Raw genomic sequence first — 25,232 nt, forward strand, 5'->3', positions numbered from 1 at the left:
CTCGTCGCCGCTCTAGCCATTCGCTTCTCCTCATCTCCTCATCTCGGCATCCTAGGCAACTTCTCTCTATGGTGCGGTGAGGTCATAGCATTGCGCCGGGGCGGATGGGACGCGCGGCGCTGAAACCATGGCGGCGGTGGACATACGAGGTAATGGAGACTGGATTCTTTTGCTTTACTATATCTGCTTAGGCACCTTGTTTAAGGACAGGCCGCTGACTCCCGGCTCCCTTCCCGCCCCGTGTGTCTCTATATTGCCATCCATGTCCGCCAGGGCCCCTGAGGCAGATGCAGAAAGCAGGGGCGAGCGGCGTCTGTCGTCTCGATAGGACTGGAAAGGAGGGAGTGGACGAAACCTTTGTGGGAGTCGCAGAATAAAAGTAATTACAGTTATTATTATTTTAAAAAAAGACGCAGTGGAATCAAGTGTCGTTGTCGTTGCTTTTCTAAGACTCCTAATAAGTCCTGCGCCCAAAGACATTGTAACATTGCGCCGATCTGCGGCTGAGATTAGAAGCGATATTAGTGGCTTTTGAAATCATAAACATTATTCTGTTGTCGAGAGAGTAGACAAAACAAGGAAAGGAAAGGAAAGGAAAGACGCTAATAACATTACAACTCGGGATCACCTAATGAAATTGCCAGGAGGTTCAGGACAAATTCAAAAGAAACAGGTCTTTCATAGCGAATAACGTGTTCACTACTCCACACTGTGGCAATAGTCACCAGGTTCAGATGACTTAAAAAAAGACAAACTGAATCAGAAAGGATTTCTGGGTTTGTACTCTTCTCAGTTTTATTTCATTACAGGTGGACTATAAATATCCTTGAGATTCTACCTAGAGTGGCATGTTGCCTGCAGTGTTATAAACTCAGATATATAAGTTAATTGCCAAATAGCACCTTAAACCTAGGTTACAGTTGCCACAGCAGAATGTCTAGGTACCATTCCCCCCCATGAGATTTATTGTTATTATTAATATCCACTTGCGACTAGTGCGGGTCCAATTATGACGTTGTGGAGATATCTAGATGCCAAGTTGGCAATTGACATCTCCATCTGACTGCCTCCACTTTCTTATGCAGGTAATCAAAAGAGCTTATTTATTACATTTATATCCCACCTCCCCCCCCCCCCAGGAATACATGGTTTTCCCTGCTCCTCAGTTAATACCTACAACAACCCTGTGAGGTAGGTTAAGAGGCTGTGACTGGCCCAAGGTCACCCAGTGAGCTTCATGACTGAGTGGGGCTTTGAACCCTGATCCCCCAGATCCTAGTCTAACACTCTAACCACAACACCACACTGGCTTCCTAGAGTACTTCTGCTTTGGGGCAGGTATTTAAATTAAGTAGGCAAATAAATATGGGGAAAACAAAATGTCACTTAGAGAAGGATCTGAAATACTTTCCTTGAAGCTTGAATTTGTTTTTGCTCTGGATTTTTAAAAATGTTTGAGTGTGTTGTAAACTACATTGAGATTTTTTTTAAAAAAATATAAAGCTGTATAGGAATGAAATGATCATCACCATCTCCACGGGGGGCGGGGGATGGCACCTAGACATACCATTGTGGCAGTCGCAACTCGGGTTTAAGGTACCATTTGGCGATTAGCTTATATATCTGAGTTTCTAACACTGGGTGGGACACCAATGGGGCGGGATGGCATGTTCCCATTTTGCATCATTTTTTCCAGACTTAACAAATGCTGTTATAAGAATAACCTGAAGTGCAGACAACTTTGAGGCATTAAACTTAATGTTTATTTTTGAAATGATTAAAACTGAATTTCTGACACCTCAAAGAAGAGAATGATTACATTCGTACCTCGGAAGTTGAATAGAATCTGTTCCGGAAGTCTGTTCAACTCCAAAATGTCCGGAAACCAAGGTGCGGCTTCTGATTGGCTGCAGGAAGCTCCTGCATCCAGTCGAAAGCCACGTCAGACGTTTGGGTTCCAAAGAACATTTGCAAACCAGAAGACTCACTTCTGGATTTGCGGCGTTCGGGAGCCAAAACGTTCAACTTGCAAGGCGTTCAGGATCCAAGGTACGACTGTATTGATTAGGATTTCTTAGTCATTTTGAGTTGGCTATACAGTGGTACCTCTGGATATGAACGGGATCTGTTCCGGAGCCCCGTTTGCATCCTGAAGTAAACATAAGACGCGACTGGGCGTGCGAGGCTCATGTTTCGCCGCTTCTGCGCATGCGTGTGACGTCATTTTGAGCGTCTGCGCATACGCGAGCGGCGAAACCCGAAAATAACATGCTCCGTTACGTCCGGGTCACTGCGGAGTGCAACCCAAAAATATTCATCCCGAAGCTACTTCAACCTGAGGTATGACTGTACAGTCATACCTCATGTTACGTTTGCTTCAGGTTGAGCGTTTTCAGGTTGCGTCCTGCGGCGACCCAGAAGTACCGAAAAGGGTTACTTCCAGGTTTCGCCGCTCGTGCATGCGCAGACACGCAAAATGACATGCGCAGAAGCGGTGAATCATGACCCGCGTGTGTGCAGACGCGGGTTGCATTCTTTTCAGGTTGTGAACGGGCCTCCGGAACGGATCCCGTTGGCAACCAGAGGTACCATTAGCAATAGGTACCTGTAGTTACTTTAAGAAGTATTTAGAAATAGCAGTTAAAGCTTTTCAAGTCATTCTGTTCGACACTGATTTTTGCAGGTGTCATGCTAATATGTTGCTGAACCTCTACATCTGCGAAATCAGCATATGGCAGTGGCTTCCTGCCATGCTGTATAGGTAGCACTTCTGTCTTCCACTGCCTCCCGCAGTTTGGTCAGACTCATGTTTGTAGCTTCGAAGACACTATCCAACCATCTCGTCCTCTGTCGTCCCTTTCTCCTTGTGCCCTCCATCCTTCCCAACATCAGGGTCTTTTCCAGGGAGTCTTCTCTTCTCATGAGGTGGCCAAAGTATTGGAGGCCCCATTAGCTAAAGTGATGCTTCAGGTTAAGAACAGTTTCAGGTTAAGTACAGACCTCCGGAACGAATTAAGTACTTAACCCGAGGTACCACTGTATGGGTAGAAGCCCACAGTGAACAGATATACTAAAAAAATATTGAGGATAGGTATTGCTGAATCTGTGTCATCTGTGGTTTCATTAATTCCCACATTTTAACCTGCTTTTATGAAAGAAGGTAAATTGCTGCATTGAGAGAAACCTTTCTCTATAGAAGTAGAATGGAGCAAGGCATATTTATATAATAATAAGACCATCTCTTTGCTTGCCTCTGCTTTATGCAAGAGTTTGTGCAGCACATTATTGATTCAGCATATGCATTATTCATAGCCCTATTTATGCTGCATTAATCATGGTTTCCTAAGCATCTAGATATGCTTTCTAAAAGATTGCTGAAACAATGTAAAGTGGTACTTCGGTTTTCGAACGTCTCCATTGACGAACATTTCGGTTTGCAAATGCTGTACACCTAGAAGTAAATGCTTCAGTTTTCAAACACACCTGAGAAGTCGAACATGCCACGTGGCTTCCGCTGAGTGCAAGATCCTGCAGCCTAGCTGTCAACTGTTGAGTCCTGAGCACCCACGCAACACGGAGGTGATATTTGGGCTTATTTGGTGACTGTGCAATCAATCTGTGCTCGTCTCATCTCAGGAGCTCTCTTGCAACCAATTTGTTTTTGTGACTGTGCAATCAGTCTGTGTTCACTCAAACTTCCTCTCCAGTCAGACATGCACCTTAGAATAGTTGCAGTGGAAGTCCTGGGTTTGCAGGTAGTATTAGTGGAAACATATTACTGTATGTTCCTGCATCATTTCTGACACTTCTGCATACCCTTTTATCTTGCGCTATGGATACATTTCCTGCATTGGAAGCTGTATTGGAAACTCCCATTGTTCTAGGTGCTTTTTGCGAAAAAGAATTTCATTAGAGCAAGCAGTTTCTGAGCTCTGGGTGCAGTACTGCACCTAATATTTCAGATTAAAACTGCACAGTGGAAGGAAAGGAGGACCTTTTTCTGCTTCCCCACTTGAAGCTACTCTCTGAAGACTGGAGAAGAGACCCTCTTAAGAATATTAGGAGGGCAGGCAGGGGAAGCATGGCTTTGTTTTTTGCAGCCTTCAGATGAGGACTAGACCATGTGAAAAATGAATTTAAGATTTTAGCTTCAGTTCATTCATTTTCAGCTTTGTATTCCAGTTATAAAAATGTGTGCCTAGATATTCCATTGTTGGGCCCATAACGTAGGTTTAAGGTGCCATTTAGCACCTAGCTTTCATATCTCAGTTTCTAACACTGATTGGAAGTCAAGTGGAACTTCTGTGATTCCCACTGTGGTTTAAAATGGTTGTGCTTTGGCTCAAACTTTCTTCATCCACTTTCTTAAGCATTGAGAAGTATCGCTACACTTGCCTTGCTGCAAACCCCATATCAAAGCCAGCACAGAGGACATGTTCTGCATATTAATTTAGTGCTTCCTCAAACCTTACTTTCTACATTACATTTTAAAAATAACTGTTTCACCTTTAAAACTTGTGTGCTTCGTCCCTTCTTGAGACCTCCAGGTATAGGGCGGTATACAAATTCAACAAACAACAGCAACAACAAAAGTTTTGTACAAAGTTGAGAGATTGACTACCCTTTAGAGAAAGTCTGCCAACTTCCTGGTGCTTGAAACCAGTTCCCCATAGAGCAGGTCCTTGGGGATCCTGCCATACTCTGAGCTCCAAGCACCCAATGAAGCAGGTGGATAGTGGTGGACCAGCATTTTATTGACCAGGGCTGCCTGGCTTAAGGTGGGCAGTAGCTGACAGTGAGACACAATCTCTCATACTGATGAAGACTATTGCTATTGTAACTATACTTGTGCTAAACATTCATTTCTCTTTCTCCTCCAGATAACCTCTTGGGAATTTCCTGGGTTGATAGTGCTTGGATTCCAATATTAAACAGTGGAAGTGTGTTGGATTATTTCTCAGAGCGTAGCAACCCATTCTATGATCGAACGTGCAACAATGAAATGGTCAAAATGCAAAGGCTATCGCTGGATCACCTAAAGTAAGTTACTGCTAGACATTGGTAAAGTAATCCTATAAAACAGGAATAGGGAATGTTCAGCCTACAGACCTGATTCATCCTAGCAGGTCTCCCTATTTGGTCCTATTTGTTTCAGGGACACCATGGCCAAGTGCTACAGCTCTCTTCATATATATGTTAGTTGGCATTGCCTGCAAGCCCTGTTCTCAAGCAGTTTCCAGTTTCCTGACAACCAACTGGCTGATGCGTGATTGGAAACTGCTGTGTGAAGCATTTTGCTAGCTCTTTGCTTGGAGTGTGAGAAATGATGGCAAAGCTCCTAGTGCAGCTCTTTCCAAGTGCCCGACAGCCACCTGGTTGTCACGTGCTTTGGAAGCATTATTCAAGGGACTTAAACACCCACCAGTCACCTGATGTAATTATGACACCACATGATTGACAGAAGGATAGTCCAGCCCACCTTTCACTGACGAGAACCAGCTCGCCATCCGTAAATAATCAGTCTCACGCCAAGATGGGTTTAAGAAGTCTGGCCGCAGCTCTCTTCTCCGAAGCTGCTGTTGCCCCAACCTTTATTGAGTGTCCACGAAAAGATACAAATTCAAGGAGAGAGCTTTGCCTCAGTCAGCAGATAAAAGACAATACAATACATTAGTCTCCTGTTCTCACACCAGACCACGCAGTTGATCATGTTACACTACGTGGACCAATCATTGGATGGCATGAGCTCTCCACGCGTTGATCATGCTTCCAAGCAATGCTTTCTGCTATGAAATCATCCTTGCAATAATGAACTTTTGCCCATGCTCTTATGGACAAATGACCACATCCCCTCTTTTCTTGTTTATATTATAAGAGGGACCATTAGTACAATTAGCAAAATTTTTCTTAACCATGTTCTATTAGGTAGCCAAGAAAACCACCATTCCATGGATCAAAACCTTCGGGTGGATTCAAAGGATTATGGGCTATCATTTGTTCCATATAATCAGTAGTAGCAGAGATATTAGTCAATTGATCAGATATATACATACAACAATGAAAATGAATCAAGGCACAAACTCCATCTTAGGAAGCAAGGATTACATAAAAAAAATTAAGCGCTACATCTCTTATTTCTGACATTTATTTCAAAATCATTTTTCTCAGCAGCTGAAAGGCACTAGCCAAGCATATCCCGCTTGCTGTAACTAAAAAGATTGCAACAAGGTAGAGAACAGAGCCCATTGTCTTCTCAGGCCCTGCTAAAGAACCACATTGCAACTTGCTCTCTGTCCGGGAACCATGCCAAAGCACAAGAATGAAACAACTGGAACACACTGAAACCTCCTCACCCCCTGTCCTGCCAAGAGTCCACAATAGTTCCAAGACAGCTTTCTGTACATGCTCAGGGGAACACACCATGGGGCAGGACTCCTGAGGGAGGAGAGAAGAAGAAGAGATCTGGGGGGTAAAATCCAAGCAATGCCGGTATAGCGAGGGCATCCTTCAAAGCCAGGCTCAGTTCCCAAACAAGAAGCAGCAAAACTGTCATGATATTTGGTGGTTGAAGTGGCGTCCCAGGGAAAAGGGGGGCCAATGCGGTAGAGACGAAGATGGCCTTTCAACGTGCCGGGAAACACTGGAACAGCTGTAGAAGGTGACTCCATCCAGGGCACGTCAATATGGCGATGTCTCCAGCTGCAAGGCGGGTAGAGGTCAGAAGGCAGATTCCCACAGGCAGACAGCGTAAAATACGGTCGCAAGGCGCTGGTGTCTCCTTGGGCGAAGACGTAGTGAAGTTCAGCAGGCGTAAAATCCTTTCTGCCAAATACCCAGGGTGGCCAGTGTGAGATCTAAGATGTTCTTCATAAAATTGACAAGTCCTGGCCTGTATCAAAGATGGGGCACTTTGTGCTGGGGTGACATTGCTGTGCGATAGATCTGCACTGCGCATGAAAATGACCCACTTCTCCACATCCAAAGCAGGTTTTATCCTTGGCAGGATTCTGAGACACGGTGGTGGACAAAGCCGTGGCTAGCAGGCAATCAGTCCTCACCGATTGACAGGCTTTAAGCATATCTGCAATGGCTATATTGGGAGTTGTCATCAAAGGGCGCAGCGCTTGCTTACAGTCCTCATTGGCATTATCAAATGCAAGCTGGCGAACAATCACTTCTTGGGCTGCCATGTCTTGAACTTGTCGCTTAAGGGTGTTATACAAGCGATCGACAAATTGTCCATAAGGCTCTGTAGGATCCTGTCTGACGCTGCCCCAACGGCCATCTCGCTCATTTTTGTCATCAGGTACAGAAGACAAAGCTTCCTTTATGAATCTCAAATCAAACTGTTCGTGCCGGGCTGGGCCTCCCCCCGGGGCGGCAGGAGCAATCACAGGAAAGAGATTAGGAGTTGTAGAATCAAAGGCCAGCAACGGAGCAGCGGTGCGAAGGGCCTCTTGAAGTGGGGTGGAAGCGGTGCCAGATGCCTTGGGCAGAGGAGGTGGGGGCTTTGGAGGGACATAAACCGGAGGATTCGAAGAAGGCAACGTGGGATGCAGAGGCAAAGGAGGAGCCAAAAGGACAGGTGAAACAGGCAATGAGGCAGCCAGGAGGATATTTGCAGGAGTTAAGCTCGACATAGCTTTGTAGACTTTACACCAGGCATGCAAAACTTTGATATCAATTTTAGGATGGTTCTGGAAAAATTGCCCTATTTTTTCCCAGTCTTTTAAATTCAAAGTGCATTTTTGAGGATACCAGGGGCAGTGGGTGTCCAGAGCTAGTATAAGCGCTTTGAGGTCGGCATCAAGTACAACAAGGTTGTTACTGGCCAGGGGAAATTTAAGTTCATCAAAAAACTTCTTCTGTGGTGCAGAAAGAGACAGCCCCATAATAGCAAAAAGGGTGGGAGCATTCACCGGGGATCCAAAGTGGATGAAAGACGCGTCTGAAACCCGTGCCGGGCGAGGTGAGTGCTGAGAGGGCCGCAGCCCCGAAGTCCGAAATCAGTCGAAGTCCGAAAGAGACTGCCCCACAAAGGCAGAAGGACAGGGAGCGCTCACTGGGATCCGAAGCGGATGAAAAAGGTGTGGTGAGCGCTGGACGATGAGAAACAACGTGGAGTCCGAAGGTAGTCACACGGGGCACCAAATGACGAGAACCAGCTCGCCATCCGAAAATAATCAGTCTCACGCCAAGATGGGTTTAAGAAGTCTGGCCGCAGCTCTCTTCTCCGAAGCTGCTGTTGCCCCAACCTTTATTGAGTGTCCATGAAAAGATACAAATTCAAGGAGAGAGCTTTGCCTCAGTCAGCAGATAAAAGACAATACAATACATTAGTCTCCTGTTCTCACACCAGACCACGCAGTTGATCATGTTATACTACGTGGACCAATCATTGGATGGCATGAGCTCTCCACGCGTTGATCATGCTTCCAAGCAATGCTTTCTGCTATGAAATCATCCTTGCAATAATGAACTTTTGCCCATGCTCTTATGGACAAATGACCATATTCCCACATTTCACAACTGGCCCGCTGGAGTGGGGAAAGAGGAGGGTCTGGGCTGTTGAGACTAAAAGTTTCCTCCTGCGGTTATAAAACAAGGTTTAGAATGGTAGTTGTCACCTGTGAAAAGTAAACACTACCAGCAATTGAAGTACTAAAGCCAGAGATGATAGAACTTTCCCCCTCTCTTTGTCCCTATTTTTCCTTGACAGCTGATTCACTTAAACTGCTTGCCCTGCCCTGCCCTTTTCTATAAGCAGAAGACAATCACCCAATTTGTCTTATGCTATGGATGAAATATGGGTTCAATGATTCTGGCTTATGTAAGATTAGAGAAATGCCTGTTAACTGGTGGTCTACTGAAAGTTTCTTATTCTGTTTTGAAATGGTAGATGTTGAATGACTAAGATACTGTGTGTCAAAAGTGATTAAAGCATTTACATTTGTAATCTATTTTGTTCCATGCATATGAGAAATTGACAACCTTCCTGTTGATTATAGAATGCTCTGCAACACAGTTGTCTGCATATTTTAACATCAACTAAAGTTGGAGCTATAAAAGATTGCTTTAATTAATGTTAAATTAAAATTCATTTCAAGATGAACAACATCATAACTGTTTTCGGATAATTTTTTCTATTGCTGTTAAAGGATAGCTTTATTAAGTATATTCAAAATAAACAATGAACAAATATATTTATTGGGAAAGACATACTAATGAGCCCAAGGAAGCAAGCACTGTTTCTTTTTTTACATTGGAAAAAGAGCCTAGAGAGTAATTTAAGTGGTCTCATTAGTAAGCAGTTACCTTGAAATCTCCTTTGTCTTTTATTTCTCTTTGCTCTGAAAATGCTGTACAATAAGATAACTCTTTTATTTTTGAATATTCTGAAATTTCCTAATGAAGTCCTTGTTAGTACAATTTGTGGCTGCGATCCTTTATAGTGTTGCACTTCCAAACCTGCAGAGATTCAGAATCCAATAACCACACTAATCAAATCCAAATATGAACACTTGATTTTAAATTATCCTATGGTTCTGTGGGTTAAACCACAGAGCCTAGGTTAAACCACAGAGCCTAGGGCTTGCAGATCAGAAGGTCGGCGGTTTGAATCCCCGCGACGGGGTGAGCTTCCGTTGCTCGGTCCCTGCTCCTGCCAACCTAGCAGTTCTGAAGCACGAAGTGCAAGTAGATAAATAGGTACCACTCCGGCGGGAAGGTAAATGGCGTTTCCGTGCGCTGTTCTGGTTCACCAGAAGCGGCTTAGTCATGCTGGCCACATGACCCGGAACCTGTACGCTGGCTCCCTCAGCCAGTAAAGCGAGATGAGCGCCGCAACCCCAGTCATCCGTGACCGGACCTAACGGTCAGGGATCCCTTTACCTATGGTGATGTTAAGCTATCGGTGAATTTGGTGGGAGTCCAGCTGGTGACAAATTTATTAAGGACAGCAGTATGAAACCCGATAGATTTAGAGCAAATAGATCCATCAGGTGACTGTCAGAAAATTACTAGGATCTAGGACAAGTTATTACCTGATTCGGTCCAAGAGGGGCACACTTGGAAGTGTGCACTAGATGACCCTTTGGGTCTCTCCTAATTCTGTAATACTATGATTCTATAGGTGTGATCAGTCAGCGGGAGACTTGTACTTTCAGTTGGCTTCTTTAGCCTCTACAATAAATAGTAGTCTTATCTCCTTGTTCAGTCTTGTCTTTATTCTTTCAGTCAAATGGTTGGAGTGGAATATATCCTTTTACATGCACAAGAGCCAATTCTCTTCATTATTCGTAAGCAGCAAAGACAGAGTCCGACGCATGGTAAGGATTTTCACAGTATTTTGGGGAGGACAAGATGGAAACAAATAACAAAAAAAAAAAAAAAGGATGGGTACATTGCTTCCCTGTGCAGATGCAGTGCTCACATACAGAGGAATCTTCACAGGGCTAAGCAAATCTATGTTTTCCAACCTCCCCTCAGTGCACATACAGGAAGTGATTTGTTGTTTTTGAAGAACAAGAGGTCTCTTCATATCCCCATCCAGGCTTTCTGTTCTGCTTGATCAAGTGAAGCTCTCATATCTTGAGCAAACGGGGAGGAATCTGGGCATACAGAAGGTGCATATTCCACCTCCAATTCCTCATATCAGCTTGTGGCTTTTTGGGGGGGCAGGGGGATGGACAGAAATGAGAAACCTGTGTTTAGTGCTGTGCCCACACAGGAAAGGATCATAGCCTATGCATACTTCTGAATGCTCCACCTGCTTTTGTTTTCCTGTTCACAGAAGCATAGGTAGAAATGTTAGCTCCCAGAATTCATGTTGCGGTTACATTTTCTTCCTAAATTTTGCTTTATGGTCTAATTTCCTTTTTGAAATAGTAAAAGAATGCCCTCTTGTGGCAAAAGGCAAATAGTGCTGGTAAAAACATGCCTATTTGCAGTCCTATGTTTTTAGCAGTGTTGATGACTTGTTATAACTATGTATTGCTTGTCATGTATAATCTCTGTATGTAAAGAGGAGTAATTCCTCCCCACTGAGCAATAAGCCACTGCATAGTCAATCTTAAAAATAAAACCTGCAGTATATAACTCAATATATAATTATAAATAAAAACCAGGTGATGTGACAACAAACAGAACAACTTCTGAATGCAGTTGTAAAATATCATTAATAATTTTTTGGAAGAGTAAGTTCTGTTTCACTAATGCATTAGAGTTCTTTGAGCGTGTCAGCAAGCATATAGATAGACGTGATCCAGTTGACACAGTGCATTTGGACTTTCAAAAAGTTTTAACAAAATACCTCACCCAAGACTCCTGAGTAAGCTTAGCTCCCATGGAATAAGAGGAAAGGACTTCTTGTGGATCAGGAATTGGTTAAGGTGCAGGAAGCAGAGAAGAATGGACAGTTCTCTGAATGAAGACATCTAGAAAGTAGAGTCCCCCAAGAATCAGTATTGGAATCTAAACTTCTTAAGTTGTTTATGAATGACCCAGAGTTAGGGTGAGCAGTGAGGAGGCCAGGTTGTTGATGGTGCAAAACAGCTTAAGGTCATTAAAACAAAAAGGGAATTCAGAGAGCTCCAAAAGGACCTCTCCAAGCTGAGCGAATGCGCAGTAAAATGGCAAATGCATTTCAGTGTAAACAAATGCAGCCTGGAGAGCAGTACAGCAGCAATTTCCCATCTCATATACTGTGACTGAGTGAAAGTAAAAGCCAGATATAAAATAACATTAAAATTCATTTTACAAGTGCACACTCTCAGATATAAACAAACCTGAAGGTCTGTAGTCTGCAGGGATAAGATCCAGATGCAGGTTTCTTTTCCTTTTCCTAGTGAATATTTGCATGTTTCATTTAAAGACTCCCCAGGTGTTCAGAAAAATCTAAGAAAAGTAACAGGATTTTTAAAAAAGAACTTACAATAAGGACTACATGCACACAAAGCAGTCCTGTAGGAACATAGTGTTTGAAACCATTAAGCAGTCATTTCATTTTTTTCATTTTTCTCTCTAGTTTTCTCTAGTTCAGCTTGTACCTTCTGTTTAAAAAATCTCTTAGGGCAGGGGATAGTGCAATCGCATAATAAAAGAAATAATAAAAATACCCATAAGTAACAAGGATAAAAGAACAAAAGCAAAATGCAGCATGGCAATATTGCCAAGAGCAGACTAAAAAAAGTAGATTTTTTAAAGGTCTAGGGAAAATAAAAAGGTATTTTAATAAAAAGTTAAAGGCATGAAAAGACACCATGTATCTTCACCATGTAGGAGATCTTGGAGACAATATTAACATGGACGGGTATGTGATGAAAGCATAGCAGGGGGCTACCATAGGTGGATGTTTTCCCTTTAAAAAAATGGGAGGGACATACACACTAAACACAGGGAGGAATACTCCTCTCCCTTGTTCTCGATATACAGCTCAGGTTCAGGCTTGCCTGTACAGTCGTACCTTGTTTTGCAACCAGGATCCATTCCGGAGGCTCTGCCGCTAGCCAAAAAGATGCAGGGCAAAGCACCGTGCCTGCGCACGTGCACAGAGCAGTTTGCACTTCTGTGCATGCGCAAGGTGCGATTTAGTGCTTCTGCGCATGCGCAAGCTGCAAACCCAGAAGTAACCCTTTCCGGTAATTCCGGGTTTGCCGTGGACGTTTGCCATAATGGACGCTAGATGAGGCGGATATTCATGGAGGTATTACTGTACAGTCTCAAAATGTTTTCTTTCCCATGTTATTTTGCTCAAGTGTTGGGCTGGCAATAAAGCATGAGGAGAAAGGCATTCAATCCCGTCCCGTCCCCCGTCCCCCTTCTTTCTTCATGTTTTAATCATGGGTTGAGATTTGCTCTAACCATTGAGTTTTTCTCCCCAATACTTGCTTCAAAAGTAAAAAAAGTGGAAGAAGACAGCCCCCACAAACTGAGCTGTACTGGGCCATGTGTGTGTGATCCACATATGAGAGAAATTAGGCACTCTGCTTGATTTTGGATAGTAGGCTTGAATGTCCCATGACCGATGTACCAAATACACTTGCAATGACAGTTGTTCATCTAGTGTTTTGGTAGCTGGACTAATGTTGTGCTTTTCTTTTATAGTTACCCCACTGGCTGATTATTACATTATTGCTGGAGTGATTTATCAGGCCCCTGACTTGGGGTCAGTTGTAAACTCCAGAGTGGTAAGTCTCTGTCCTGTATTCTTATAATGAAGGTATTAGCAATGCAAGTGCTTTGGGGTTTTTTTCCCTTGTTTGTCCTCAGGTTTGGGGGCAAAATGTGTGAAAAAAGGATCTCCACCTTTTGTGGAAAATGTATGTGTTGTAGGAAGTAAGAAGATTTACCGTTGTTCTGGACTGTTGACTTTTGAATGGTGTCTTGTTTTTAAGTTTAAGGTTGAATATGCCCTGTATCAGAATTCCCCCCCTTAGAGGGAGTGTTCCCAAAGTGGGGTACCACATCTCAGAAGGCCCCCTCAATGGTTACCAACTACCTAACTTCAGAAGATGGAGATATTTGATCCCTGAAGATGTATATGTAGTAGAGAAATTACTTCTGAGCATGTGCAGACTACCTTGCATTTACTCCATGTGTTCCCACCTCCTAAGTGAAAGATCTGGCTCAATGGTATTATTCAATCCCCCTCCCAATCTTCCAGCCTCTGTGCATGAAGATACAGGGAGATTCCACCCCAAACTCAGAGTACTGGACTACCTATGTATAATGGCATTTATTTTGTGAGTTGGCTGGCTAAAATATAGCACAATGTGGGAAATCATGTATCTTGTTACAAACTTATTTTTTTCAAGCTCAGTGCAGTACATGGAATCCAGTCAGCTTTTGAAGAAGCCATGTCCTACTGCCGCTATCACCCTTCGAAAGGCTATTGGTGGCATTTCAAAGATCAAGAGGAACGAGGTAGCATTCTAGGCTTTAAAATACATGCTCTTTCTCCTTTGATAGAAATTGTGGGCTTGGGCTTGGTGTGTTGACTTCTCTGAAATGCCTGTCTGTTCTGCTGGTTTATAAATGAATGAATGTACCACAGGAGTTGGAAAGAGTTAAAACATTCCAGAAAAGTAATGGTGTCAACACAGTGTCATTTTAGGTGTCTGGGCATGTAGGATGGGGCACTGTTGGTGGAAGTGAAAGCTTACATTAATTTAATTCTGCAGGGATACCAAATCAATTGAAGGAGCTTAGGGAAGATATAAAGTAAGCAGAAGGGAGAAACCTTTCTGGAAAGTTGTAGAAAATTAAATGTTAACTTCTGCTGCAAAACTAACAAACTAAGGAAGGCAAGAAGCTTTATTTTGTAAATGAAGAATGGACAGATAAAAGAAAGTTAAAAGTTTATGTTCTGATGGGATGCTTCATTACAATCTCTAAATTATTTTCAGATAAAGCCAAACCCAAAGCCAAAAAAAAGGAAGAACCAAGCTCCATTTTCCAGAGACAACGTGTAGATGCATTACTCCTAGATCTGAGGCAAAAATTTCCCCCGAAGTTTGTGCAGGTATTAGTTGGGCTAACACTTTAACTGATAATACAGTGGTACCTCGGGTTACAAACACATTGGGTTACAAATACTTCGGGTTACAGACTCCGCTAACCTGGAAGTAGTACCTCGGGTTAAGAACTTTACCTCAGGATGAGAACAAAAATTGTGCACTGGTGGCAGCAGGAGGCCCCATTAGCTAAAGTGGTACCTCAGGTTAAGAACTGTTTCAGGTTAAGAATGGACCTCTGGAACGAATTAAGTTCGTAACTAGAGGTACCACTGTACATCAATTAAGGTTATGTACTGTAGGTGTTAGAGCTGTCATTCAAGCCTAAAGGTTGGCATCTGTTATGGTTGGCATCTTCAGCCTATTTATTTATTGAATTTATATACTGCCCTATACCTGGGGGCATCTCTTGTTAGCTGGTTTCATATGTTACTTGATTTTTTAAAGTGTGATTATTAAAAGTGATATAACTTGATTTTCCTGTGCAAAAATGTAATTTGGAAATCTCTTGTGTAATGAAAGCCATTGCACAAGGCTATAGATTTGGCTTCTGCAAGATTAAGTTCTGCCTCAAAAACCTATTATTTGAGAGTGTCAACAAGCATATACATAGACAGAAGTTGTCTAATTGACATGCTGTACTTGATTTTTTTTAATTAAAAAAATCAACTAAATGGTTTTTTATATAGGGCAGCAGTTCTTAGTAGGACAATAGCAAGATCATGCCAAAGCCAGATGCATGTATTTTTTTATTAGTGACTGTTTTTCTTTTTCCTCTTCACAGCAAAAGTCTGGAGAAAAACCCATTCCAGGTGAGAATTCAGTCATTGTTTTTAAACAGAACCAAATCCAAAGACATTGCAGTTTTCTTTTCAGCTGAGGCTTATGAGAATATTGCCACTATTTAAGGTCATGTTCACTATAGAGAGTGAGTGGGGGAAGATAGAGTGAGATCCCCTGTGCTGGGACCCTAAAAAATCACCACTTTATTTATAAACATTCTGGGTGCAGGAAACTATGATACTCCAGTATGAATAGAAAATCTGAATGCAGCAATTCAAGTTACTGCTTTATTTTGGCAGTTTTGCATTGGAAAACAATCTTACAGAAGAATCAGATATATAAAGTTGTTAGAATTAGATTTTCTTGGTTTTATTTTTCCAGTGGATCAGATCAAGAAGGAGCCAGAGCCAACCCCTGAAGCTACAAAACAAGAGGAGAAGGACACGGCTAAGATCACCCAACAGAGCACCAGCACCAAAGGACCGCCAGAGAAACGGATGAGACTGCAATGACAGAAGGGAAGATTATACTCTTGGACTGCAATACAGCAAGGAAAGGAATGACAACTGTGTGGTGGACTTTTGACATTTCAAGGCTCTTTTCTTTTGAACTGTTTACAAACCTGTTAGCTGCAAACCTATAGCTACATACAGGAAGAAATAGTTTGGCCTTTTCCCTATTTTAATATTGAAGGCTGTATTTCATCTAGTTTACCTAACCCCCAGTGTCATGTCTTTGGCTAGAAACCTATCCTCTTTTAATAAGCTTAGACCTTGGAAAAAGATGCTTCAGGAAAGACCATCAAGAAAAAACAAATGCAAAACTAGCTAATTCCTTGATCATTATCTTCCTTTTACCCCTCTTTTTTACATGTACTACAGAATAACAAATGTGTGGCAGGATTATGTGAAGAAATGAGCAAGTTATGCTTTGGGCTTTGAAGAAAGATGTTGGCAGTAGATGAAAATATTTTCAAAACTGTTTTACAGAATCCATATAATTGGAAGTGAAATGTAAGCTGAAATTTCAAAATTTTCTTGGTAACTATCTCAGTAAATAACATAATTGGAACGATCACTCTCTTTATAAGCTTTTGAGTCCATAATGCTTTATATATTGATAAAGTTTTACCTTTGTTAATTTTTCGTAACTGTACAGTGTAATGTTGAAATAAACTCAGGTACTCTGGTTTTTGAACATATATATATTGTATTTACTCCTGACTCTACCCCATGTTATCCTCTAATTAAAGTTGGTGAGAGAATAAGTTGCACTTAACATCTTGGCCACATAATGAACTTATATTGTATTTGCCTTTTGTAATTTGACCTGTTTATTATGGTTAATGTCAGGGCAAGAAATAATATATAAAAAGTTGAGCCTTTTATGTAATTAGCATTGCCCCAGATACTGTATTTTTCGCTCCATAAGACACACTTTTTTCCTCCTAAAAAGTAAGGGGAAATGTCTATGCGTCTTATGGAGCAAATGTGTGGTCCCTGGAGCTGAATCACCCGAGTGCAGTGTGCGCCGTTGCCACACCCTCCTGGGTTGCCGACAGCCTCTCCTTTCCCCTGGGAAGGTTTGGGAGTGGTGGGCAAGCTGTGCGCTGTTGCCCCACACTCCTGGGCTGCTCTCTTTGAGAGAGGCTTTGCCAATGGACTCCCCTTTCCCCTGATGGCTCTGGGAATGTTGGCCGGAGGATGGCGAGAAGAGGCAGCTCCCGAGAGAGGGGAGGAAGAGGACGGAGAGGAGGGTGACCAAGAAGCGGGAAAGGAGGTAGGTTGCCGTGAGTGGAGAGTCATGGTAGAGTTCAAAGGAGAGGCATCAACGAAGGGGAGAAATTGCAGATGTCGGCTGAGGAGTTTGGGCAAAAGGGATAGAGAGGAGGCTGGAAAAGGGGCCTGTGCTGCTTGGGGAGGGGGAGAAAAAGTGGGGAGAAGGAAAGCCTCCCAAGCCTCCGCGGGAGGAGAGCGATCCCTGCAGAGGCTTAGGATGGAAGCTGTGGCCCGCCAACCATATGGCTGACGGGCACGCAGCTTCCCTCCCAAGCCTCTGAGGGGATCGCTCTCCTCCTGAGGAGGCTGTGATTCAGAATATTTTTTTATTGTTTTCCTCTAAAAACTAGATGCGTCTTATGGTCAGGTGTGTCTTATGGAGGGAAAAATACGGTAATAGGAAGATGGAGTATGAAGAATTACTGGTGAGCTCCTTTTAAGTCAAATGGTGTTCTGATGAAGCCACAAACATCAAGTTGTCCAAATTAATGTTGCCCGCCCTTGTTCTACTGCACAGTATTGATAGCTGCCTGGCTATGCAAATAGGACAAAGACAGTGATCAAAGCAAGTGGCATCTCTAGATGTGCTGTACTACCTTACTGGTGGGACAATTTTTACTAGACAAAAAGTCAGGATAAATTTATGCTACCTGCCTGCTGCATATCATAGAATTGTAGCATTGGAAGGGGCCACAAGGGTTATCTAGTCCAACCCCCTGCAATGCAAGAATCTCGGCTAAGGAAAAACAGGTTCCATCTTCCAAAGTAGGTGTACCATCACCTTAATCCAAGGAGATTGGTGAGTTCATGTGTAACATTTGAAACTTTACATTATCTGGAATTTGCTGCTATTGCTACTACTAAGCATGACATGCTAGGTGTCATATACAGTGATGCCTCGCAAGACGAAATTAATCCGTTCCGTGAGGCTCTTCGTATAGCGGTTTTTTCGTCTTGCGAAGCAAGCCCATTGACAGCTTAGCGGATTAGCACTATTAGCGGTTTAGCGGCTTTTAGTGATCAGCTGTTAAGCGGTTTATCAGCGGATCAGCTGATAAGCGGCTTATCGGCCTAGGAAAAGGGGGGGGAAAGGAAAAAAACCCCGCAGGAACTCGCAAGACATTTTCATCTTGCGAAGCAAGCCCATAGGGAAATTCGTTTTGCGAAGCGCCTCCAAAACGGAAAACCCTTTCGTCTAGCGGGTCTTCCGTCTTGCGGGGCACCACTGTATATAGGAAAAAGTCCTAAGAGTCATTCCCACATACAGACTTCTGAATAAACTTGGCAGCCATGGAACAGGAGGACAGATTTTCTTCTGGACTGGTAAAACATTGAAGAACAGGAAAGTTTTCACAAAAAATGAAACCCCACCCCCAAAAGGATCCTTATTAGAACTGGTGCTATTTAGTTTTCCAAGTTATCTACAATCAGGTGAGCAGTAGGTAGCCAGGCTTGCAGATGACACCAAAGTACAGAGAATGGTGAAAATCAGATTGTAAATGTTTGAGACAATGCCAGGCTGTCTATGGGTGGGGTGGAGGGTGAGAGGGAATAGAAATGTGGTTATGGCATTGGAGGAAATCCCTTCTCTCCTTGTCCTTTCTCATCTCGGAAAACAAACAGGCAATTTGAGCACCTTTTAGATTGAAACTGAAGCTAAGCAGCTGGTCAGGAAAGAAGCAGAGCTTATTTTGAAAATAACCAAAGCCTTTTGAGCTAGAAACTGGAAAGTGTTCAATGTGCTTTTTTATATGATAGGGCAGCTAAAATTACATATTAAAACAATTGCCAGAGCAGTAGCTGTGTTAGCAAAAGCAATGAAGAGGGGTTTTAGCATCTTAAAGACTAACACATTTTACTGTGGCATATGGAGTGTTTCAAAGTTAAGTGTTCAGCGTATCTCACATGGATGTAAAGTAAAGAAGAGCACAGTTTAAATGGCTATAAATGATCAGAAAAAAATAGTTGCACCATATTCTGGAATAAGAAAGTGGGTAGATGGCTGACTGTATCTTCTCCTAATTTTCCTGAATTGTTCCATTTCAGAGATTATCAAAATCTAACTTTCATAGACGGTTAATAGGGAGGTGTGAGCCTTGTGAGGAGGGAATGAGGAACCTGTTGCCCTCCAGATCTTGCTGGACTGCAATTCCCATTACTCCCTGCCAATGCAAACACTGATCAAGGAAGATGGGGGCTGCAATGAAACAACAGTTGAGAGTCCCAGGATCCCCTATGTCTGCAGGCTATTCTTATGATCGTACCCCCAAATGAAATATTTAACTCTATATCCTCTCTGTCCCTCTCTCCTTTTTAGACTCACGATAACACCGAGAGGTAGATGGGTAGAGAGCGCGCAAGTGGTTCAGGGGCACTTCCCGCCGCTTCCCTCACGCAGGCATCCTTTCCCTCACACCTTGTCACCCGCCGCGCCGTCGAGAGAGGTAAGCGAGGAGCGAGATGCTCCCCGACCTCGAAGGCCGGCGACGGCGTTGCTCTAGCCGTCCAAGATGCTTCCCTCAGAGAAGGGCGCCTGCACACTTGTCGCCGGCGGGAGGCTTCGGGGCGGCCAGGCGAGGTTCCTTTCGCTAACCGTTTCTTAAGGGCCGAATGCCGCCCACCACCAAGGAGCTTAAATCTGTCATGCCCGCCGCCTTGGGAGCCGTTTGGACCCCGGCGGATTACACGCTTCCATTGGCGGCAGAATCACGGCTCCTCCTCCTCCTCAGAGGCGACGACGCTGTTCGAGGAAAGGGCCAGAGGCGCCCTCGTGGGTTGCACCGCCTTCTTGGACCCACCGGCCGTCGGCTCCGTGTGCTTCGCCGCCCTCTCGGTTCGTGCAGGCGCCACAGAGAGACTTTTGTTATTTTTCGCGCCCACACCCTCCGAATAAACCCCTGAGGAGAAGGCGGAGAAACGAGGCGCGGGGGGCTTGTTCTTGGCACGGGAAAGCAGCGCGCGTGGGACAAAAAGCACCTGCTGAATTCCTCTCAGGGGAGCCTCGAGGGAGAGCGGCGCGGCGGCTGACCAGCGGCGGGAGAAGGGCGGCGGCGGCGAGACCGCCAAATCAGGCCGAGCGCCCCGCCTGGAGGGGAAAAGCCAGGTAAGCCACTGTTTTGTTCTGGAACGGCGTCGTTTTCCCGCCCCCCCCCCCGCCGCCGCCGCGGCTCCCGCGCTCGCCCCTCCCCTCGGGCCGCTCAGTTCCACGGTTGCTGGAGCGCCGGGCGGAGGACCCCACCGATGGCTGCTCTCCTCCCCGCAGGGCAGCGGTGGCGCCGGTGGCGTCGGCGGCATCAGCGGAGGAGCCTCGTCCTTCTTCTTCCCACTCCCTGCCTGGCTGCCGCCTTCCCGCCTGAGGCGAGGCCCTCCGGCCGCCCCCCGGCCCGCGCGCGAGGGGAGATATGGGGCCGGGCGGCGCCGGCGGGGGACTGGCGTGGCTGCTGCTGGCCTCGGGCGTCTTCCTGAGCCAGGCCTCGAGCCAGGCGCCGCCTCAGGGCTTCCGATACGTCTCCTACGAGGTGATCATCCCGAGGAGGATGGCGCCGCGTCGCGGGCGGGAGCCCCAAGACCTCACGTACCTCGTGGAGCTGCAGGGGAAGGGCCGCGTGGTGCACCTCCGGCAGAAGAGAGGCTTCGTGCCTCAGCACTTCCCGGTGTTCACCTACGGCAAGGAGGGAGACCTCCAGGCGGACTACCCTTTCGTCAGGGACGATTGTTTCTACCACGGGTTTGTGCAAGGCCAGCCCTCCTCTCTGGTCGCGGTCAGCACATGCTCAGGAGGCCTTAGGGGCCTCCTGCAGGTGGAAAACAAGACGTACGAAATCGAGCCGGTCCAGGCACCCACGAACTTTCAACATGTGGTTTATCGGCTGGAAGAAAAGGAAGGCGCCGTCCGCATGAGGTGCGGGCTCACTAAGGGAGATCAAAATCTCCAGGAGGCCACGATCCAGATCCCAGAGAATGTAGAGCTCAAAAGTTCCCAGGGAGCACTCTGGCAGACACATGCCAGATATGTGAAGGTTGCAGTTGTAGTGGAACATGAGCTGTTTGTCCATACTGGCAGAAATGAAAGTCTTGCTGCTAGAGAAGTACTGGATATTGTCCATATTGCAGATTCACTCTATAAGCCTCTTGGGATTCATGTAGTCCTAGTTGGACTGGAAATATGGTCACAAAAGAACCTCATGGCAATTGCTAAAAGTATAGATGAACTGCTTGATGTTTTTAATACTTGGAGAAAAACGACCTTCATCCACCATCTAAGGCATGATGTTGGCCACTTATTTGTATATAAGCATTTTGGAGATAAGCTTGGATTATCATTTGTGGGAACAGTGTGTGATCCCATTTGGGCATCTGCTGTCGAGGCATTTATTACTTCTAGTTTGTTCTCATTCACTATAACTTTTGCTCATCAGTTGGGCCATAACCTTGGCATGCAACATGATGAGAAATACTGCACTTGTAGTCAGCATTCTTGCATTATGGCTTCATTACAGAGCAACACAAGTCAGTTTAGCAATTGCAGTTTTGATAGTTATTCTACCCTAATGAATAGTGGTAGGAAACAATGTCTGTTAATTCCACCAGAGCATGAGAAACTGTATGAGCTCGAAAACTGCGGAAACAAGGTGGTAGAGAGCGGAGAACAATGTGATTGCGGTTCAGAATTTCATTGTGAATTGGATGCATGTTGCCAGTCGAATTGTATGTTGCGGTCAGGAGCCACTTGTGCTTCTGGAACATGCTGTGCCAATTGTCAGTTTCTTCCAGCTGGAACAGTTTGTAGAGAAAGGACTGACATCTGTGATCTTCCTGAATACTGCACTGGGATTTCAGAGTGGTGTCCTGAAGATGTTTATGTGCAAGATGGAGCTCCATGCTATGATGGTGCCTACTGCTATCACGGGAAATGCTCTACTCACATTCAACAGTGCAAAATGATATTTGGCAAACAAGCAACGGTTGCCCCACTAGATTGCTTCAAAGAAATAAATACGCGAGGTGACCGCTTTGGCAATTGTGGCATTATTCCTGGTGATGTTTATAAGAAATGTGAAACAAGTAGTATCTTGTGTGGAAGAGTCCAGTGCATAAATATCGATAAAGTGTCCAATCTGAATGAGCATAACACCATAATACAAACTCCTGTTAACAACAACTTGTGCTGGGGTACATACTACCCAAATGGAATGGGCATAGCTGATATTGGAGCAGTGAGAGATGGCACACAATGCGGTGATGGCATGATATGTATTAATAGGTATTGTATCAAGGTATCCCTTCTGAACTATGACTGTAATCAAACAAAGTGCCACAACAGAGGAATGTGCAACTCTCATAAAAATTGTCATTGTGACTATGGTTGGGCCCCTCCATATTGTCTAAATGAAGGTTATGGTGGGAGCATTGACAGTGGACCCCCTCCACCTAAGAGTGGCAATTTAGGTATGACTATAAGCATTGTAATAGTTATTTTTACTGTTGTTATTGGAGCTGGGGTTGGAATCATATAAGGAATTTCACTGATAGAAGGGTTGAAATTACTTACTGTATATTACTCATTGAAGTGTCAGACTCCAGTAAGCTCTCAAAAGACAGCAAGTCCTAAAGTGTCTAATCTGACATTGCAAACACTTAGGAGATGTTGAGCTTATAAAGGATTTCACTCAGTACATTATGCTGCAAATAATGTATTTTGTTGCTTGTAAAACAAGTCTGGCCTCTCTTAGTAATTTAAAAATCTGACTTGCTATTAATTTTCTAGGCTCATCGGCTTATGAAAATACTTGGGCACCTAGATAGTAATGTTTGAGGATGACTTCCCATGGGGCCTGTTGTAACATAATTACTGTGGAGTATCACATAAACAGAGCACTCCAGTGTGGGTTGGGGCTGACCAGGGCCTGTTTAAATAGGTCCTATCAGACTGATCTTATTTGCAGGTCATGTGGAGGTAATGCAAATTGTTTATTACGGAAATAAATTGAAACCTGACCAATTATTCTAATTGGCACCTGTGGTTTTTAAAAACAATGTACCTCTGCTCTCTGAATGGAGAAACTGAAGTTCCATGTTCTTGTTGAAGGCCAAGCATATCAGTAGTTAATTTCCAAAACAAAATGTTGGGTCCACAAGAAAGCTCATGTAACAATTTATGCATGCATTTAATAACATTCCATTGGAAGTGGACATTTACAAAGTTTGCTCAAAGAATTAAACTGGACAGTGTTTTACAGTTGCATCTTCAAGCAAATTATGTATATGCCCATTCTAATAAAATATATTCAAGCCCACAAGAATCTTTCTAAATGCCATTTTGTGGAGGCAAAAGCATACAGTGAAACTAACTTTGGAACGCTGTAAATTAGAGAGGATTGGAAGCTTGGAAAAAATTGAAGTAGCAAGAGAATGCCATCCAGAGACAAACCTAGAAAGATGATACATTCAAAAAGAATTATGAACAATTCTTTTAACTGCAATAATGACAATACAATTGGTTTCTTCACACATCTGAAATGCCTTTAGGAATGAGGTAAAACATCTGACAATTGCACATTCATGCTCCTCTTACTCAAGATTTGTGTATCTCTTTAAATGATATTTAATCATGTGTAAGTGTGTTGGGAACTGCAGCATCCATTAGTAGTATAACTGACACACTGCTGCTCTATACATAACTCCAGTATGTTATGACTATTCATAAGCTGCCTCACAAGAATGAATGTAAACTCATGCTTTTGATTTGCAATGGCATACAATATAAATTCTGGGAGATTTCATGTATGGTTTTTGCAGAACACAAAAGTGCAAGCCAGCAGAGCTATGTGGTATATGTTCTATAGCAGTATTGTATGCCCTTTGAACAATCAAACATCTGGGGTGAAAACATTATATATGGGCCTGTGTAATGTAAGAAAATTGCTCTAGTGAAACTGGTTCAATTAAATACAAATTTTGCCTTTCTGTCTCAGTCTGTCTTGCATTCTAATTTAACCGAAAGCATTCGTCTTTGACTTCCGTCTCACAAACCCTTCATCAGGACTGCATTGTTTAACACTTGGATATTTCCTGGAAGAATCAGTTTACAGTTCTTAACAGTGATACTTGCTCAGAACAGTGAGAGTTTATATATATGTATATATATATCATCCATCTTTTGTAATTTATCTTTATCATATTGTACAATATACTGTTTTGAATGCCCTTTACTGATGTACAACCATGAAAACTATTGCTTAGAAATTATTTCAGATTACTTAATAAAAATATTTTATGTAAAAGTATTTTTATTTATTACATTTGTATCTCACCTTTCATCCATGGACCTCAAATAAGCATACATAGATCTCATTTCCCCCCTCACAATAGCCTGTGAGGTAGGTAATAGCATCTGGTCTCAGATAGATCTTGGTGTCTGTCCCTGCTAATTTCATGGCAGCATGGGAATTTTAACGTAGGTTTCCCTGGTGCTAGTTAAACACTCTGCAATAGTGATGTCTTCATAAAAAGGTGTATATCAGCTTTTCATCAAGAGAACACCAATTTGTTTTGGTATTGTGATTGGTTTTATGAATGCAAATCATTCCTGGAACAGTATAGTTGTCTACAATTACAGCTAATTTTTGCCTTTTATTCAAAGTAATAATAGCCTCTAGACATAAATTACTGTAGATTATTTGGTAGTCATGCCTTCTGCAGCCAGTGCAATATTTTTTATTGGGACACCTCAAGGAATTTAATGAGAGCAAAGCAGATGATATCTATGAAAGTGACAGTTTGAAACACATACAGTGTTAGAGTTGGTACAGTCCTCCACTCCAGTGTCATGTATGCTGTCAAATGTTCCTGGCTACTTAGCAGACCTATTTTGACATTTTGCCGGTTGGGACTCCCTCTAGCTCAGGGGTGGGGAACTTCTGGCTCACAGGTCAATCTTGGCCCTGTCAGGGGTTCCAATTTAGCCCATGAGGACATTTTCCACAAACCACACCCACCGGTGGCATCAGCTCATTGGCAGGGTTCAATCCTGCTGGGTGCTGCTTCATTAGTGGGGAGTACATTAGCAAAGTAAATCCCTGCAGAGAGCGGAATTGAATCCTCTACTCACCAGTTGGTGAGTGGAGCACTTAATCTTGCTGGGTGCTGCTTTGCCACT

General features: G+C 43.7%; 3 protein-coding genes across 4 annotated transcripts in view; all 3 read left to right on the plus strand.

The window, feature by feature from the left end:
• MED6 (mediator complex subunit 6) lies at positions 1-16,497 on the plus strand. Of its 2 annotated transcripts, none has more exons than XM_081881922.1 (8): positions 1-149; positions 4,881-5,040; positions 10,237-10,328; positions 13,105-13,187; positions 13,815-13,923; positions 14,406-14,521; positions 15,298-15,325; positions 15,678-16,497. In XM_081881922.1, exons 1-8 carry the CDS (start codon positions 128-130, stop codon positions 15,806-15,808), a joined length of 741 nt encoding a protein of 246 aa, XP_081738048.1. In that variant the 5' UTR covers positions 1-127; the 3' UTR covers positions 15,809-16,497. The 2 variants fall into 2 exon arrangements, with proteins under 2 accessions (XP_081738048.1, XP_081738049.1); XM_081881923.1 differs by lacking the exon at positions 1-149 and adding an exon at positions 181-379.
• A 3,213-nt stretch (positions 16,498-19,710) lies between these two features.
• Positions 19,711-25,232, plus strand: part of LOC309353070 (uncharacterized protein) — a gene marked incomplete at its 5' end in the record, with an annotated part of 87,686 nt that continues 82,164 nt past the window's right edge. The window contains one exon of the mRNA XM_081882079.1: positions 19,711-20,177. Within this exon, the coding sequence (XP_081738205.1) occupies positions 19,711-20,177 (467 nt within the window). The remainder of the gene's footprint in view (positions 20,178-25,232) is intronic.
• LOC309352809 (disintegrin and metalloproteinase domain-containing protein 21-like) lies at positions 20,184-24,040 on the plus strand. The gene has a single exon (XM_081881656.1). The coding sequence runs from the start codon at positions 20,476-20,478 to the stop codon at positions 22,588-22,590; it is 2,115 nt and encodes a 704-aa protein (XP_081737782.1). The 5' UTR covers positions 20,184-20,475; the 3' UTR covers positions 22,591-24,040.

This window comes from Podarcis erhardii (genome assembly GCF_964252035.2).
Source record: "Podarcis erhardii genome assembly, chromosome: 1".
NCBI classification, from domain to species: Eukaryota; Metazoa; Chordata; class Lepidosauria; order Squamata; family Lacertidae; genus Podarcis; species Podarcis erhardii.

Coding starts and splice junctions, on each gene's coding strand:
- MED6 (XM_081881922.1), top strand. CDS start 128: ATGGCGGCGGTGGACATACGAG. Junction 14,522..15,297: donor TTCCCCCGAAGTTTGTGCAG/GTATTAGTTGGG, acceptor TCCTCTTCACAG/CAAAAGTCTGGAGAAAAACC. Junction 15,326..15,677: donor TGGAGAAAAACCCATTCCAG/GTGAGAATTCAG, acceptor TTATTTTTCCAG/TGGATCAGATCAAGAAGGAG.
- LOC309352809 (XM_081881656.1), top strand. CDS start 20,476: ATGGGGCCGGGCGGCGCCGGCGGGGGACTGGCGTGGCTGCTGCTGGCC.